The sequence below is a fragment of the Pistacia vera genome, unplaced genomic scaffold (assembly GCF_008641045.1).
Source record: "Pistacia vera cultivar Batoury unplaced genomic scaffold, PisVer_v2 Contig481, whole genome shotgun sequence".
Classification (NCBI taxonomy): Eukaryota; Viridiplantae; Streptophyta; class Magnoliopsida; order Sapindales; family Anacardiaceae; genus Pistacia; species Pistacia vera.
Window position 1 is genome coordinate 24,894 of NW_022196314.1, and position 17,211 is coordinate 42,104.

The window sequence follows — 17,211 nt, forward strand, 5'->3', positions numbered from 1 at the left end:
GGATCTTCTCAAAACTGATGGTCCAGATTCATGCTTGAAACAACAGCGTGTTGGTTAAGTGATACGGCACCGTTTTCGTCTTCACTTTTACAAATTCAAATATCTCATGTTCCTTCATACATGTTAATCAGTAAACTTTGATGTTGTCTTGATCTTAGGTTGTAATGAATTAAGCTTTTATAACATGTATCAAATGAATTCGTTAACTCAGATCTTGGAATTGGTCTATGGTACTAAACGTTAATGAATTATACTAATGATGCATGTTTAAATTTTTTTCATAAATTCACTCTTTTCCGATATGCCTAGCCATGAGTGTGCATACAGGAGGTCAAAATAAGCAAGGAAAAACCAAGAGATATTGAAAATTTAATAAATTTACTTCATAAATGCAAAAGCCAAAACTGGTAACAGAACCACAACATAAGCTCATCGCTTGGTGTCATGGCCATCATCGCTAAGAACCCATAGGCAGTACTGGCAATACATCCAGTTATCCACAACCTGTACTGATTCTTGCAGCGCGTCCAGGTTTACGTCGACACACCAAGGTGCCACAGAAGCAACAAAGAAGCACAACAGCATTACAAAGGGATGTTTGAAACATAATCACTATTTAAAAAAAAACGATTAAAGGATGTTTTCCACAAAATTCCGGAAACGTGGATCACTGTTTCATTGCGTAGCAAACAATCGCTGGAGCGATTATACACCAAACAAAGGGAATTACCCAGACCATCACCTGGTTGGGCAATTGGAGCCCAGCCGCCGTCACAACAGCCAACCCTATCGCAACATAGCTAACTGCATTTACAACCCTTACCACTATGCTGCGTCGTCCTCTACCGCCACCGCCAGAAAGACATAAACCATAGGACAAAGAGATAATGCCGACAAGAATGCAAACTATGAGAATATACAAAAATATTTTAGCTTCGATTGGCATTTCACCTTCACTCTTCTTGACCGATGTTACTGCTAAAGCAATTGAAATGATTTCACCCAGCACCATGAAGAGAGTCTCATGTCCACATCTATCCGGCGCAGGCTCATTATCTGCCTGAGTGGAGAACGTTCCAGATTCGATATCAGATGACTCTGATGTATAATTAAAAGTTTGGTTAATAGACCCGTTAACTTTCACGGCAGGGAGACCCTGATGATTAGGCGATGCTTCATTTTGTGCAGTCGATGAGCCCCCACCGGTCTGAGGATTTGTGTGCTCTGCAGACTCATTGTCTGCTTGAGTTGACAACGTTCCAGATTCCATATCAGATGATCCTGGTGCATAATTAACAGTTTGGCTCATATACCCGTTATCTTGCAGGTTATGGACCTGGTGATCACCACCAACAAGAAACCGATGATTAAGTAGTGCTTCATTTTGTGCAGTTGAGGAGCCCCCTCCGGTCTTAAGATTTGTATGCTCTTGAGATGCTGGAGAAAGAGGTCTTTTTGGTCAGTGGAGAGATGGTAATTACAGTAGTAAAAAAGAAAAAAAGTAATAAACATTGATTCGTTGATGAAATGATTTAAAAGAATTTTGCGGAAAAATTGTTCACATAATAAAAAGAATAATATTGATAACAGCTACTTAGGATTATAAAAATTAAAAAGAATGAACTTGATGAAATAGCTTACTTACCAGGTGAAGCAGCCTTAACCTTTCCCTCACGAGCTTCAGATCTCAGCCTTGCGACAACCTCAGCCTTTTCGGGAATAATTTGGATGATTACATCTTTAAGTTCTTCGTCCATATCTTTCCATAAATTATATTCATCTTCAGTCATCTTAACCTTGTGCCTGCCATTTGATTAAAGCTTTAGGGAGCATAATTTTATGTTTCAGAGAACGAACGAATTTCAGACTTTGGTCAAGGATACATACGACTCTTTGTTCACTGCTGCCTTGAGTGTTCGTTGACCTCCATATGATGACCAGTTTAACACGTCATACCTGCCATTTGAATATGAGGCAACAGAAGATACCTGAGAGCCCAAAATAATTCGCTATTTTGAAAAGAGATACATACCAGATGTCTCTGCAATTCTTCGTTGGTCTTTCTGGAAATTTAGATCGCAGCCATCTAACAAGCTCAGCCTTTCTATTATTATTTTCAGGATTCAATTTAAAATATATTTCAACAAATACTTCATCCAAAAGTATCCAAAAAAGAACTTCTTTAATAGACATGACCTTTCCTTCACTTAAGTTTAGTTGCATATCAGGCGGCAACGAAATAGAATTCTTCATTGCTTGAATAAGGGTTTCACGCATAGCACTCATAGTTACTGACATATTTGGTCGAACTGAGATGCCCGACGGAAATCAAATTTGAGACGCAGGAACTATTCAGCAGAAGCGCGGAGAAATAAAATAATTGTTTGATATTTTAATCCAAGCAAGAAGCCATGGTAAAATCCAAAACTGAGAAATCAAGAAACTTTAAATATTTTAATCCCACCAAGCCGGCATTGTAGAGTTCTAAACCAAGTGAAAGGCCCCACATGATTATTATTGAAACCGTTAGATTCACCATCAAATCAAAGATCTAACGGTTGGTAAATAGTAGCACTCAATCGAATTCTTTTTCATGCAATAACTGGCATTTACAAAAAGACAAATACCTGATGCTTCTATTCTAAGTGTCCAATGCAAAGACGAAAATGAGTTATGAGGATGAAAATGATGTTCTTCCGCTTGGTTTAGAACTCCACAATGCCGGCTTGGTGGGATTAAAATATTAAAAGTTTCTTGATTTCTCAGTTTTGGATTTTACCATGGCTTCTTGCTTGGATTAAAATATTAAACAATTATTTTATTTTTCTCAGCGCTTCTGCTGAATAGTTCCTGCGTCTCAAATTTGATTTCCGTCTCGCATCTCAGTTCGACAAATATGTCAGTAACTATGAGTGATATGAATGAAACCCTTATTCAAGCGATGAAGAATTCTATTTCCATGCCGCCTGATATGCAACTAACCTTAAGTGAAGGAAAGATCATGTCTATTAAAGAAGTTCTCTTTTGGATACTTTTGGATGAAGAATTGGTTGACATATATTTTCAATTGTATCCTGATTATAATAGAAAGGCTGAGCTTGTTAGATGGCTGCGATCTAAATTTCCAGAAAGACCAACGAAGAATTGCAGAGACATCTTGTATGTATCTCTTTTCAAAATAGCGAATTAGTTTGGGTTCTCACTTATCTTCTGTTGCCTCATATTCAAATGGCAGGTGTGAGGATGGGCGAATGCTGGAAGAAATGGTCAACTTGGAACATTTTTGTTCATCATCTGAAGATCCACCTGAGGAACAATCATTTCAGGCAGTAGTGAACGAAAAGGGGTAAGGATCTTTGACCAAATTCTAAAATTCGTTCGTGCTCTGAAACATAAAATTCTGCTCCCTAAAGCTATAATCAAATGGCAGGCACAAGTTTAATATGACTGAAGCTGAATATAATTTATGGAAAGATATGCCCGAAGCACTTAAAGATGTGCTAATCCAAATTATTCCCGAAAAGGCTGAGGTTTTCGGAAGGCTGAGATCTGAAGCTCGTGAGGGAAAGGCCAAGGCTGGTTCGCCGGGAAGTAAGCTATTTCTTCAAGTTCATTCTTGATTGAATTAATTTATTATTTTTAGTTCAATTGATGTCCTCATACATTCAATAACAACTAAACAAATGATAATCATCATAATGCAATCAACACCATATAACACCAACAAATGCACGGGGGTTACATTCTCACGCGCTTCTGCTGAATAGTTTCTGCCTAACCTGCATTTCAAATCTGATAAATTTTTTCTTCTGCGAATTCCAGACGAATCTTTTACGATTTTCCCATCGAAAACTTCAGTAACTATGAGTGAAGATCAGGACGAGACGACACTTAATCAAGAGTTTGAAAGATCTTATTCGTTCCCGTATGACGATGATTCTGTTACAAGATTCTATCATTTGAGACGTATGTACGAACTTATAAAAGCATCAAGCAATCTTTTAGAAAGATCGTATAAACAGCCAGAAGTGAACGAATTCTGGTATGTATCCTTGACCAAAGTCTGAAATTCGTTCGTGCTCTGAAACATAAAATTCTGCTCCCTAAACTTTAATCAAATGGCAGCGACGAGTTTAATATGACTAAAGGTAGATATGGTATATGGGAAGTTGAGTATATGCCCCCCGCAAAGCTCGGAATGGGATGGATGGGATCTGTAGCAAGTGAGAGAGAGGCTAAGACTGCTTTGTCACCTGGTCAGTAAGCTGCTATTCCTTCAAGTTCATTCCTTTTATAATCATAAGCAGCTGTTAACCAATATTATTCCTTAATTTATGTGAACAATTTTCTTTTAATTCATTTCATTCTATCTTTCACTAAATTTAATACATTTCACATTGTTAGTTCTTGAGATTGCTTCTTTATATTTACTTAGTTGATTTTACACAATTTTTCTTCTTCTTTTTCGAAATTTGAGATTATGATTCTTGATTCAATTCAATTTGTATCATTAAATTAATTCATTATTTCTAGTTCAGTTGATGTCCTCATACATTCAATAACTAAACAAATGATAATCATCATAATGCAATCAACACCATATAACACCAACAATGCACGGGGACGCGCTTCTTCTGAATAGTTTCTGCCTAACCTGCACTTCAATTCTGATAAATTTTTTTTTTTACGCTTTTCCCATCGAATACTTCAGTAACTATGAGAGAATATCAGTACCAGACGGTGCGTATTATAGAGCCTTTCAAAGCTACTTGGTTTCTTAGGAGTGATATCCGCCGCGGGCCCAGGTATGAATTTCTTCTCTAAATAGCGAATTAGTTTGGGCTCTCAGGTATCTTCTGTTGCCTCATACTCAAATGGCAGGTTCAAGGACTGTTGTAGAGATCCGCTTGTGGAACAATCATGTCAGGCAGTAGTGAACGAAAACGGGTAAGTATCCTTGACCAAAGTCTGAAATTTGTTCGTGCTCTGAAACATAAAATTATGCTCCCTAAAGCTTTAATCAAATGGCAGGCACAAGTTTAATATGACTGAAGGTGAATATATTTTATGGAAAGATATGCCCGAAAAACTTAAAGATGTGCTCATCCAAATTATTCCCGAAAAGGCTGAGGTTGTCGGAAGGCTGAGATCTGAAGCTCGTGAGGGAAAGGCTAAGGCTGCTTCATCTGGTAAGTAAGCTATTTCGAGATTATTCCCGAAAGGCTGAGGTGATATTGCTTCTTTATATTTACTTAGTTGATTTTACACAATTTTTCTTCTTCTTTTTCGAAATCTGAGAGATTATGATTCTTGATTCAATTCAATTTGTATGACTGAACAATGATAATCATCATAATGCAATCATTACCATATTATTCCACTAACATTTTTTTAATATTTCACATGAGTTTTATATTAAGAAAAATAAAATATTAATTTTCATGTACCCATCTATCGTTCGTTTGATCTATATATGATATATATCCCATTTCACATAGCTACTTCCAGGGCTATCTCTGCTGATTTTGTAACTAATGGAGTGATGAGTTCAATACTACAAGAAATCTATAGATACCTACTTTAAATTTGGCCTTCTTATATGTATTAATGAATCCAACGTGCAACGAATCAATGTTTATTGTTTCTATTAATTTTTTTTTTATTTTTTTTATTACTGTAATTCCCATCTGTCATCTGACCCAAAAAAACCTCTTTCTCCTGCATCTCAAGAGCTTAAGACCAGAGGGGGCTCCTCGACTGTTAATTATGCACCAGAATCATCTGATTTGGAATCTGGAACGTCCTCCACTCAGGCAGATAATGAGCCTGCAGAGCATACAAATCATGAGACCGCAGGGGGCTTCTCGACTGCACAAAATGAAACACCGCCTAATCATCAAGTTCTCCCTGTTGTTGGCGATCACCAGGTCCATAACGTGCAAGTTAACGGGTCTACGACAGATAAAGAGCCTGCAGAGCATACAAATCCTGAGATCGGAGGGGGCTCATCGACTGCACAAAATGAACCACCGCCTAATCATCAGGTTCTCCTTGTTGGTCTTGATTTCCTTGGTGATGGTGATCACCAGGTCCATAACCTGCAAGTGAGCAGGTTATTTAATTTCTGGCAAGAACTTGAAGATAAGCTCATCCCGATGTGTCCCAGAAAGGCTGAGGTTGTCAGAAGGCTGAGATCTAAAGCACATGAGAGAAAGGCTAAGGCTGGTTCAGGTAGTAAGCAAAGCTATTTCTTCAAGTTCATTCTTTTTGTAATCTGATGGAACCTACCCAAGTAACTCAGTTACTCATGCATTCAATCAACCATTTTAGGCTACAATCAACCAAGAACAGAAAGAGGCAGTGAATGTCTTGTTTAAAATGGATATTTGGATTGATATTCAGTAGCTCATTACAGTGAATCAAACAAAAAGGAAAATATGGCTAAAACAGAAAAAAGAAAGAAGCCAGGCTGATCTTCGAGGGTCAGCTCCTCCCCACAATTCCCAACAATATTCTCAATGCCTTCCCCCTCTGTTGGTTCCCCTTTTATTCCTTTATTTGTCATGCTAGCTGTGTTGTTGTTCCACCTGTCAAACAGATTCATTCACGCTTGTTGTGCTGCTGCCTTACTTGTTATGCTGCTGCTCCAGCTGTCCTGTATTACTCTTCCTTCTTTGCCCCTTACGGTTATACCACTTGACTATTGGTGGTCCATCATTACCCTCCCCAAGGAGTGCCACCTTGTCCTCAAGGTGGAAAGAAGGGAATTGGTGGCATATGGCAGCATAATCCTCCCATGTATTGTCACAATGGGAAAGTGACTTCCACTTGATTAGGATTTCATACGTACCGTTCAGGAGGCGTCGTTTACGTAGAGCCTGTTCAGGTTCGACTTGCAGGACCAGATCACTAGTGAGTACGGTGGGAAGGGGCTGGGTAGTCATAGGGGCAGCGGTGGCTCGTTTCAGTTGCGAGACATGAAAGACATCATGTATCCGGGCTGTGGGGGGTAAGTTGAGGCGATACGCAACCTGTCCCACTTTGGCCGTAATGGAGAAGGGTCCGTAGTAACGGGGGCTGAGCTTTTCATTGACTCGCCTTGCGAGGGAGCGAAGACGGTAAGGCTGAAGTTTCAGGTAGACGGAGTCCCCTACGGAAAATTGAACTTCCCGACGTTTGCCATTAGCATATTGTTTCATGTGTTCTTGGGCCCTATTCAGGTTCAGCTTTAATTCCTCTAAGATGGAATTGCGGTCTGTTAGTTGCTGGTCTACGGCATCCACCACAGAAGAGTGCTCACTATATTTTAAAAGAATGGGAGGGTCGCGACCATAGAGAGCCTTGAACGGAGTCATTCCTGAAGAGCGGTTGTAAGTGGTGTTAAACCAGTATTCTGCCCAGGCTACCCATTTGGGCCATTGATGCGGTTGATGCCCTGCAAAACAGCGGAGGTAAGTTTCGACACAACGGTTGACAACCTCCGTTTGAGGATGGTAGGCGGTACTCATGTGGAGTTGAGTTCCTGATTGTTTAAACAATTCTCCCCAGAATAAACTCATGAAAATTCGGTCACGGTCGGAGACAATAGTGCGGGGAAAGCCATGTAAACGGACAATTTCTGTAAGGAACAGGTTGGCCACTTCTTGAGCTGTGAAAGGGTGTCACAAGGGAAGAAAGTGGCTATACTTCGTAAGGCAATCCACCACAACCAGGATGGTGTCCAGCCTGTGAGCCTTAGGAAGGCCCCCAATAAAATCCATGGACACGTCTTCCCAAACCTGAGATGGAATAGGTAGAGGTTGTAGGAGGCCAGCCGGTTGCAGTGCATCATATTTGTTTTGTTGGCAAACTGAGCAGGCCTTTACAAAAGCCTGGATATCCTGTCTCATTCCCTCCCAATAAACTACTTGCGCCAGCCGCTTGTAAGTACGGAAATAACCAGAATGGCCCCCGGCTGGGGAAGAGTGAAATTCCCGCAGAAGTTGCTGCACTTGGGGACAGGATTTGGGCAGCACCAAACGATCATCATAGTAGAGTAAGGAACCCACTAACCTGAATTGCGAATGGCTGGATGAATCGATGATCAGATCTTGATAAATTTTCTGCAGCTTGCTGTCACGTTGAATGGCCTCTACCCACTCTTATTTTTTGGCGAAATAACAGATTGAAATGGCTGTACACTCAACCGTGCCATCACGTCGGGATAAGGCATCTGCAGCTTTATTTTCTAACCCGGGTTTATACTGAATTTCATAGTTTAATCCGAGCAACCTGATTATCCATTTGTGTTGTTCTTCAACTTGTAACCGCTGCTCATTCAAATAGTGAAGGCTTCGCTGATCGGTTCTAATAATGAAACTGCGACCCAACAAGTAGTGGCGCCATTTTTGAACCGCAAGGACCACGGCCATCAATTCTCTCTCTTAAACCGAACGAAGCCGCGAGCGAGTGGAAAGACCTTGACTTAAGAAGGCCAAGGGTCTGCCTTCCTGCATTAGGACAGCCCCGATACCGTATCCTGAAGCTTCTGTCTCAATGACGAATGTTTTTGAAAAGTTCGGCATGGCGAGGACTGGAACAGTAGTCATTACCTTTTGCAATTCTTCTAATGCCTTTTGTGCTACCTCAGACCACACAAAAGAATCCTTACGGAGCAGATTTGTTAAGGGTAAGGCAATGGCCCCATAACCGTTGACGAATTTCCGATAATATCCTGTCAAACCCAGAAATCCACGGAGCGCCTTTACATCCTTCGGAACAGGCCATTTTAATATGCAATCTACCTTGGAAGGGTCAACGGCAACTCCTTGGCCTGAAATAATGTGGCCTAAGTATTCCAACTTACATTGCCCGAAAGTGCATTTTTTCTTGTTAACCACCAATTGGTGGTCGAGTAGAACCTGAAATGTGAGTCTCAAATGGTGCGAGTGTGCTTCTGAGTTAGTACTGTAAACCAATATGTCGTTAAAAAAAACCAAGATGAACTTACGTAAGTATGGTTTGAAAATGTTGTTCATGAGAGCTTGGAAGGTGGACGGCGCATTCGATAATCCGAAGGGCATTACTAGAAACTCGTAGTGCCCTTCGTGTGTGCGGAAGGCTGTCTTATGAGTATCTTCCTCCCGGACACGAATTTGGTGATATCCCGAATTAAGGTCGAGCTTTGAGAATATCGTGGCCCCGCCTAACTCGTTCAAATAACTCGTCCATTGTCTGTATCAGAAACTTATCAGGTATGGTGACTTTGTTGAGTGCTCGGTAATCGACGCAGAAACGCCATCCTCCGTCTTCTTTTTAACCAAAAGTACTGGGCTGGAAAAGGGACTGATACTTGGCTTGATAATTCCGGAAACCAGCATTTCTTGTACAATCCGCTCTATCTCATTTTCTGATAATATGGGTACCGATAGGGTTGATATGGGGACTGGAGCTGCCTGTTCGAGCCTGATAGCGTGATCACAATGTCTTGCCGGTGGCAGTCGGGTAGCGGTTCAAATAAGACTTGGTATTCCTCAATAGTGCACCCAATTACCCTCATCCGTTACTTCTTCATGCTCTGCGCCTGCAAATTATTATTTCCAACAAGTAGCCTGGCCTCATACTGGATCATTTTTAGAATCCTTTTCAATGACAACTTGGTTCTGCTCAAAGAGGGGTCCCAATCAACATGATAATTTTCCGGACTGGTTGAATTATTACTGATTTTTCCAGTCAGTGGTGATTTCTCTCAGTGTCTCTAACCATGCAACCCCAAAATCACATCCGCACTAGTCATATCGAAGGGGTAGAAGTGGTGGACTACTGATACCTTGCAGCTGTAACTTCACTGCGCGACATTCCCCTTGACAAGCTTACCCTGTACCCATCACCAACTCTGACTCCAAATTTAGTAGAGGGTATAGGGAGTTTGAGCTCATCCACTACCTGTCGTTGATGAAATTGGGAGACGCCCGCTGTCAATTAAAACCACCACATTTCTTCCCGCAATTTCCCCTTTTAGCTTCAAGGTTTTTGGCCCATGATACCTTCCACGGAACTGATGGAAAGCTCCATTGTGCCTGATGCATCTTCTTCCCCTTTGAGTTCCTCTACCGATAGCTCATTCACCTCCTCAGGATCTTATCTTCCAACATAGAACTTGTACCTGCTTATCCCCATCTATGACCGGAGAGTACTTCACGGCACAACGATAGCATAAACCCCTCTCCGTTTGCGTTGGATCTCGGCTTCCGTCATTCGCTTGAAGGGAACTCACGTCGGCCTGAATCGGGCAAAAATTGACTGATGATGGCGAGTTGGGGCTGGAGTGGGTTTCGTTTGGGTTGCGTCGACAAGGTGGTTGTGGGGTTGAGTGGGTTGATGAGTGTTGACTTGGGTCAATAGCATTTGGGTTTGTAGCTTCCATAGTCGAGTTGACTGGGCGTAAGACTTTGTACCAAAAGAGGTGAATTCCATTTAGTTACACGCGCAGATCCAAATTTGAATTCCTCCACAGTTTTATTCCTTTCCCCACACGCTGGGCCAATTGGGCCACATTACTAGTGAATTGGGCTGTTGGATGAGATTGGGCTGTGGAGTTTGATTTCAGCTTTTACTTCAGGCCTAAGCCCATTCAGAAAGCAGCAGTGAGCACTCTTCCTTTTATTTGTCATTAAAGCTGCGACTTCTTCAAATTTTCGGCGATAATCCAGAATTGTGCCTGTTTGCTTGGTGGCCATCAGCAGCTCCAAGGGACTCACTTCTTGGGTCCCGCTAAACCTTTGGGAGAGAGCTATTTTAAACTCCTGCCACTACTGTCCTTAACCTGGTTTCCATCCATTGATACCAATGGAGGGCTTTTCCCTCCATGATAATGCAGTGGCTGCTACCCTGTGTTCTTCAGCTATCAAGTTGAAAGTGAAGTAAATTCCACCTTAAATATCCATCCATACGGGTCTCACCGGAAAAGAACTCAACTTTCTCCCCTTCCATTCATGATGATGCCATCCTTCACCCCCTTGTTTCCAAGTTTCTCCGGATGGGTCACCTTCAAAGTTTTCCCCTTGTGGGCACTCCTTGATTTCCTATCTCATGTTCATTGTGCTCAACCCTGCCACGACTTGAGTTTTCGAAATTTCTCTTCGTTCCTCCTCTTCTTCATCTTTTTTTTGCCATCCAATTTTGCATATCGATTAAAATCTCCCATTGTGTTCACCGTTTCAGTAACTTTAGCTACATCCTTCTCAACGTTCTCTATTTCTATATCCATCCTTGTTCCAACCATGCCCTGAATCAAGCTTGGCTCTGATACCAATTTGATGGAACCAACCCAAGTAACTCAGTTACTCATGCATTCAATCAACCATTTTAGGCTACAATCAACCAAGAACAGAAAGAGGCAGTGAATATCTTGTTTAAAATGGATATTTGGATTGATATTCAGTAGTTCATTACAGTGAATCAAACAAAAGGAAAATATGACTAAAACAGAAAAAAAGAAAGAAGCCAGGCTGATCTTCGAGGGTCAGCTCCTCCCCACAATTCCCAACAATATTCTGAGTGCCTTCTTCCTCTGTTGGTTCCCCTTTTATTCCTTTATTTGTCATGCTAGCTGTGTTGTTGTTCCATCTGTCAAACAGACTCATTCACGCTTGTTGTGCTGCTGCCTCACTTGTTATGCTGCTGCTCCAGCTGTCCTGTATTTTTGCCCCTTACGGTTATACCACTTGACTGTTGGTGGTCCATCATAATCATAAGTAGCTATTAACAATATTATTATTTCCTTGAAATTTATATTGATTAGTTGATCTCTTTATAACCAAAATTTTCTGTAAATTCTTTTAAATCATTTCATTCTATCTTTAACTAAATTTAATTCATTTCACATTATTAGTTCTTGAGTCAGATTGCTTCTTTATATTTACTTGGTGGATTTTACACAATTTTTCTTCTTCTTTTTCAAAATCTGAGATTATGATTCTTGATTCAATCCAATTTGTATCAGTGAATTAAATTATTATTTTAGTTCAATTGATGTCCTCATACATTCAATTTTTTCATGTTTAGATTTCCTTCCAAGCCTAGCTTTTCAGGATACGGTATCAAAGGTTAATTTGTGGACAAGTTTGGCATTCATTTCGGCTCCAATTTTACTAGATGGAGAATATTACAAAGACAGAAACTCAGTTTCTTATAAGTTGTTTGTTGCCTTCATGATTTGCATCATTTTCTCTTTCACTGGGGCATTTTGCGCTTTGCTGATCAGAAACAAGCCCAAACTTGCAGTTCTCCGAGGATGTTATTTCTTGCTCTCCATTGTTTCAATGGCATCAGCTTTATCAATACTGGGATATGCCTTGTTCTGGAAAGTTTAATGTGGGTTTAATTTGTGGCAGACTTAACACTACTGTTTTCTTATGTGTAATCATTAGTCTTTTGAAACACCTTGTGAGGTGATACAACACTACTATTTTCCTTCTCTTTTGAAGATTGTTGGATGCTATTGCTTGAACCTATGTCTTTTTAAGATGTTATTTCCTATTGCCAAACATATGTTAAATTTCTTTTTCAGTTTATGGGTTTTTGTGGGTTTTCAAACAAATAGATCAGAAATAAATTCTTATGATACCAAATACTTGAAACGAATGTTGCAGCTCTACTCTTTTATAATACCAGATACTTAAAAAGAAGAACTGAAAATTGCTCAAACCATGTTATCTATGTTATGAACTCTGTATTGGAGTCGCCTAAGACCAGAAGGCTTCGTCCATCATGAACCCTTCATGAAGTACAACGGATTCATTTCCGATACTTTGCAAGGTTTTCTAGTCTTGTGAGATAATTTTGTGTAGCAAACACAACATTACAGATCTCATCTGCCACAGCCAGTCATAAATGATGCATGTAAAATTTCTGCATTTGGAACATCAGGCTCTCTCTGCTTCAAGTCCCTTTCTCTTCTGCTCTGTTTTGAGCTTTTATTTCTTCATCTGCAAATGCAAAACCTCCCAATGGAATATGTAAATATAGAAATTCTCAGTGCTAATATCAAATTTGTTACTGGAAACATGTCAGGTGTAGCAAACAGAACAAAAAGGAAATTGCAAAACAGGATCAAACGTTAAATAGAATAATACAATATTTAGCGAAAAGAAACAGCTATTCTTGTTCTTTTTAGGCAGAACAAGGCCGTTTAGTTTGCTTGATTAGCAGTTAAAAAGAGAAAACAATTAAATAATTTAATCCACTCACTAAATTTATCTAGTAAAACCATTTTTAATTTGAGAAAACTATCATATCGAAGGAATTAGAAGTAACTAGAGTGTATGTGTTCCAGAATAGAATAGGGTTAATGAACATTTTCAAAAACGAATGTCCATGTAATCCATTCTTCTTTCTCCACATATTCCAACCTATTCAATTCTTCTATTTGCATGAAAAAGTAAAGCTTTGGAAACATAATTATGATTCCTGTGGTGAACAAACAGAAGCTGGTATTTGGAACAGCACAGACCTGGCCCTTTTTAAATTTACATGCTCTTATATTTAAGAAAAGTAAAAATGAAACTTCATGTCATCACTTCATTTCACTAAGGAAAAATAGCAAAATCCAAAAGTTTTGATTTCCATCCATAATTATTAATATCTTGAAGCTCCTTGAATTTCCAAATAACTTTACCATTTTCCTTCTCTTTTAGGATACAGAACTCTAAATTAGATCCAATACATGTTATGTATGATTGTGAGATCCTTTGAAGATTGGTAGATGCTATTTGCTGATTAAATTACATATGTTTTTTAAGATGTTATTTCCTAATAACATACATATGTTAAATTTCTTTTTCAGTTTATGGGTTTATGTGGGTTTTTTAACGATTAGATCAGAAAAAAATTCTTGTGATACCAAATACTTAAAAAGAGTAGAGCTGAAAATTGCTCAAAACATGTTATCTATGTTATGAACTCTGTGTTGGAGTCGCCTAAGACCAGGAGGCTTCATCCATCATGAACCCTTCATGAAGTACCATGGATTCATTTTTGATACNACACCCGCTAAATCAACTACTCTAAATTCAATTCAATTAAGAATATAAACAAATATGAACAATAAACAAATAACACATAAACAAACAATAACATATAATACAAAACTACAAATACCAACCAAAATAAACAAATACAAAATCACTAATACACAATTACACATAAACAAACAAAATAATTCAATATATTATAAATATCAATTAAAATAAACAAATACATAATCTAATATTCAACAAAAAACATTCTTAGAACAGCAAATGTTCATCCCACAGTGGGCGTGATAGAGTCTCTTGATTCCATAGTCTCGAGATTAGTCAATGGCACATCAAGATCATCATCCGAATTATCTTTCACCTCATCATCTACAAAACAATGATCAACTACAAATAGATCAAAATGGAACAAACTAACACGAGTGTTTAACATTAAATAACACACTAACACAAGAGTTCTGTTCCAGTAAGTAACAAACAGATCAAAATGGAAGAAATACTAAACCATTCAAGAACATCAAGTCTCATTGTTTAACATTAAATAATACTCTCTTGTTTTAACCTCAACATTACAGGGCTGGTATAAATATGATATCAAATGCAGCTTTGCACACTAGAAACCAAATTTCATTGAATCTACATTAAAACAGTAATTGTAGAGATGAATTTAATCTAATTCTCAGCTGCCCCTTGACTTGGATTTGTTAGAGAAACCATTATTAAACATGAAAGTCTACCAGTATCTAACCAAAGACAACTAAACCCAAGGAAATATTTCACAACTTAGTTCTAAACTACGGACCACCTTGAATCTTTTAGATGAGATGCAAAGCCTTTGATGTCAAATCGCGACCTACACGGATTTGCTTGCCTCATTCACCCAAAATACGTTTACTCAACTATGAGGATCCAAGACTTGTAAATGGAATGTCAAACTCCTTCACTAACGATGTGAGATATGACATTTGGCATAGTTCCCGTTAGCCTTTTACAATGCTATACACCTCCACGCATAGCCCTTCTTAATCCAGATTACACTTGTTAGGTTAAATGTAATCTATTAAGCTTGAAACTTGAAACCACAGAACCAAAAAACGTATAGGGAAAATATTGAAAATGGAAACAGAAATTAACTAAAGATGAAATGTATCAATATCACTGGACTTGTTAAAGCATTGACAACAATTTTATGTATAACATATGCATGGTATATGATTCTTTCCAAAGTTAACAAAATTAGGGGTTAGGGATTCATTACCAGCCGACGAGGATGAGTGATGGCGACCGGCGACTGTGGTACTAGGAATGGGAATGACTGACGACGACGAGTGATGAACTGACGATTAATCGAAGATGGAGACACCGAGACAGGGAGTTGAACTTCAGACGAAGAAGATTGATGAGAGATTGAGATGCGGCCATGATAAAGTTACTGAGAATCTGAGAGTGAGAGATCAGAGATGAGATGAGAGTGAGAGATCAAAGATGAGATGAGACTGAGAGTGAGAGGCGTGAGTCATGACTGCGTGAATGGCAATGGCTAAATGCGTGAAAAAATTAGGGGTTACTGTTAGCCTGTTAGGGATTCAAATTCATTAGTGCAAATACGGGTACCCGCGGGTTCACCCGTATAAACCGTGTATATTTGGGCCGGGTACGAGTACGGGTATGGGTCTCAAAAAACGGGTTTAATAAATTGGACCCGTACCCTATATTTTTTACCTGGGTACGAGCTGACCTGCGGGTCCAAACCCGTTTTGCTAAGTCTACTACTAACTAATGTAAATCATGTAAGACATTTCCTCAAACAGCTTGCGAGCATGGATATTATGCAACATTGCAAATCTGCAAAATAACATGTCTGTCACACGGCATCATGAGGAAATTTAATTGCAATGACCTCTGAAGTTTGCAATTTAGAAAGTAGCAAATTATTTTGCATTTTTTTTAAGATTGAAAAACTAACGCGGCACACTTAAGAATCACTAAACATGTAAAAAGGGTTAGACTAAAAAGATTTAAACAAATATAGGTAACAGTATAATTAACGAAAATTGGTTTAAATTTTGAACATAATACATATAAGCACTCAACCTTAACTCGACCTCATTGAATTGGGTCAAGTCGATCTGGTGTATGTCGGGTTGAGCTTTAAGCCCACTACATTTTTTTTTTGGATTATTTCAAGTCGATGAGGTTGAGTTTGGCCTTGGACATAGGGAGATTGNTGTATAACATATGCATGGTATATGATTCTTTCCAAAGTTAACAAAATTAGGGGTTAGGGATTCATTACCAGCCGACGAGGATGAGTGATGGCGACCGGCGACTGTGGTACTAGGAATGGGAATGACTGACGACGACGAGTGATGAACTGACGATTAATCGAAGATGGAGACACCGAGACAGGGAGTTGAACTTCAGACGAAGAAGATTGATGAGAGATTGAGATGCGGCCATGATAAAGTTACTGAGAATCTGAGAGTGAGAGATCAGAGATGAGATGAGAGTGAGAGATCAAAGATGAGATGAGACTGAGAGTGAGAGGCGTGAGTCATGACTGCGTGAATGGCAATGGCTAAATGCGTGAAAAAATTAGGGGTTACTGTTAGCCTGTTAGGGATTCAAATTCATTAGTGCAAATACGGGTACCCGCGGGTTCACCCGTATAAACCGTGTATATTTGGGCCGGGTACGAGTACGGGTATGGGTCTCAAAAAACGGGTTTAATAAATTGGACCCGTACCCTATATTTTTTACCTGGGTACGAGCTGACCTGCGGGTCCAAACCCGTTTTGCTAAGTCTACTACTAACTAATGTAAATCATGTAAGACATTTCCTCAAACAGCTTGCGAGCATGGATATTATGCAACATTGCAAATCTGCAAAATAACATGTCTGTCACACGGCATCATGAGGAAATTTAATTGCAATGACCTCTGAAGTTTGCAATTTAGAAAGTAGCAAATTATTTTGCATTTTTTTTAAGATTGAAAAACTAACGCGGCACACTTAAGAATCACTAAACATGTAAAAAGGGTTAGACTAAAAAGATTTAAACAAATATAGGTAACAGTATAATTAACGAAAATTGGTTTAAATTTTGAACATAATACATATAAGCACTCAACCTTAACTCGACCTCATTGAATTGGGTCAAGTCGATCTGGTGTATATCGGGTTGAGCTTTAAGCC

The 17,211-nt window shown here is 39.2% G+C and overlaps 2 protein-coding genes across 2 annotated transcripts; one reads left to right on the plus strand and one right to left on the minus strand.

The window, feature by feature from the left end:
• Window positions 1–667: 667 nt before the first annotated feature.
• LOC116146659 lies at window positions 668–2,286 on the minus strand. The gene is made up of 4 exons (XM_031432073.1): window positions 2,033–2,286; window positions 1,888–1,956; window positions 1,646–1,803; window positions 668–1,437 (listed from the first exon to the last, which is right to left on the minus strand). The coding sequence occupies exons 1-4, from the start codon at window positions 2,284–2,286 to the stop codon at window positions 668–670; spliced, it is 1,251 nt and encodes a 416-aa protein (XP_031287933.1).
• Window positions 2,287–6,056: 3,770 nt separating this feature from the next.
• LOC116146653 lies at window positions 6,057–12,449 on the plus strand. Its single transcript, XM_031432066.1, has 2 exons — window positions 6,057–6,231; window positions 12,046–12,449. Exons 1-2 carry the CDS (start codon window positions 6,156–6,158, stop codon window positions 12,351–12,353), a joined length of 384 nt encoding a protein of 127 aa, XP_031287926.1. The 5' UTR covers window positions 6,057–6,155; the 3' UTR covers window positions 12,354–12,449.
• The last annotated feature ends 4,762 nt before the right edge of the window (window positions 12,450–17,211 follow it).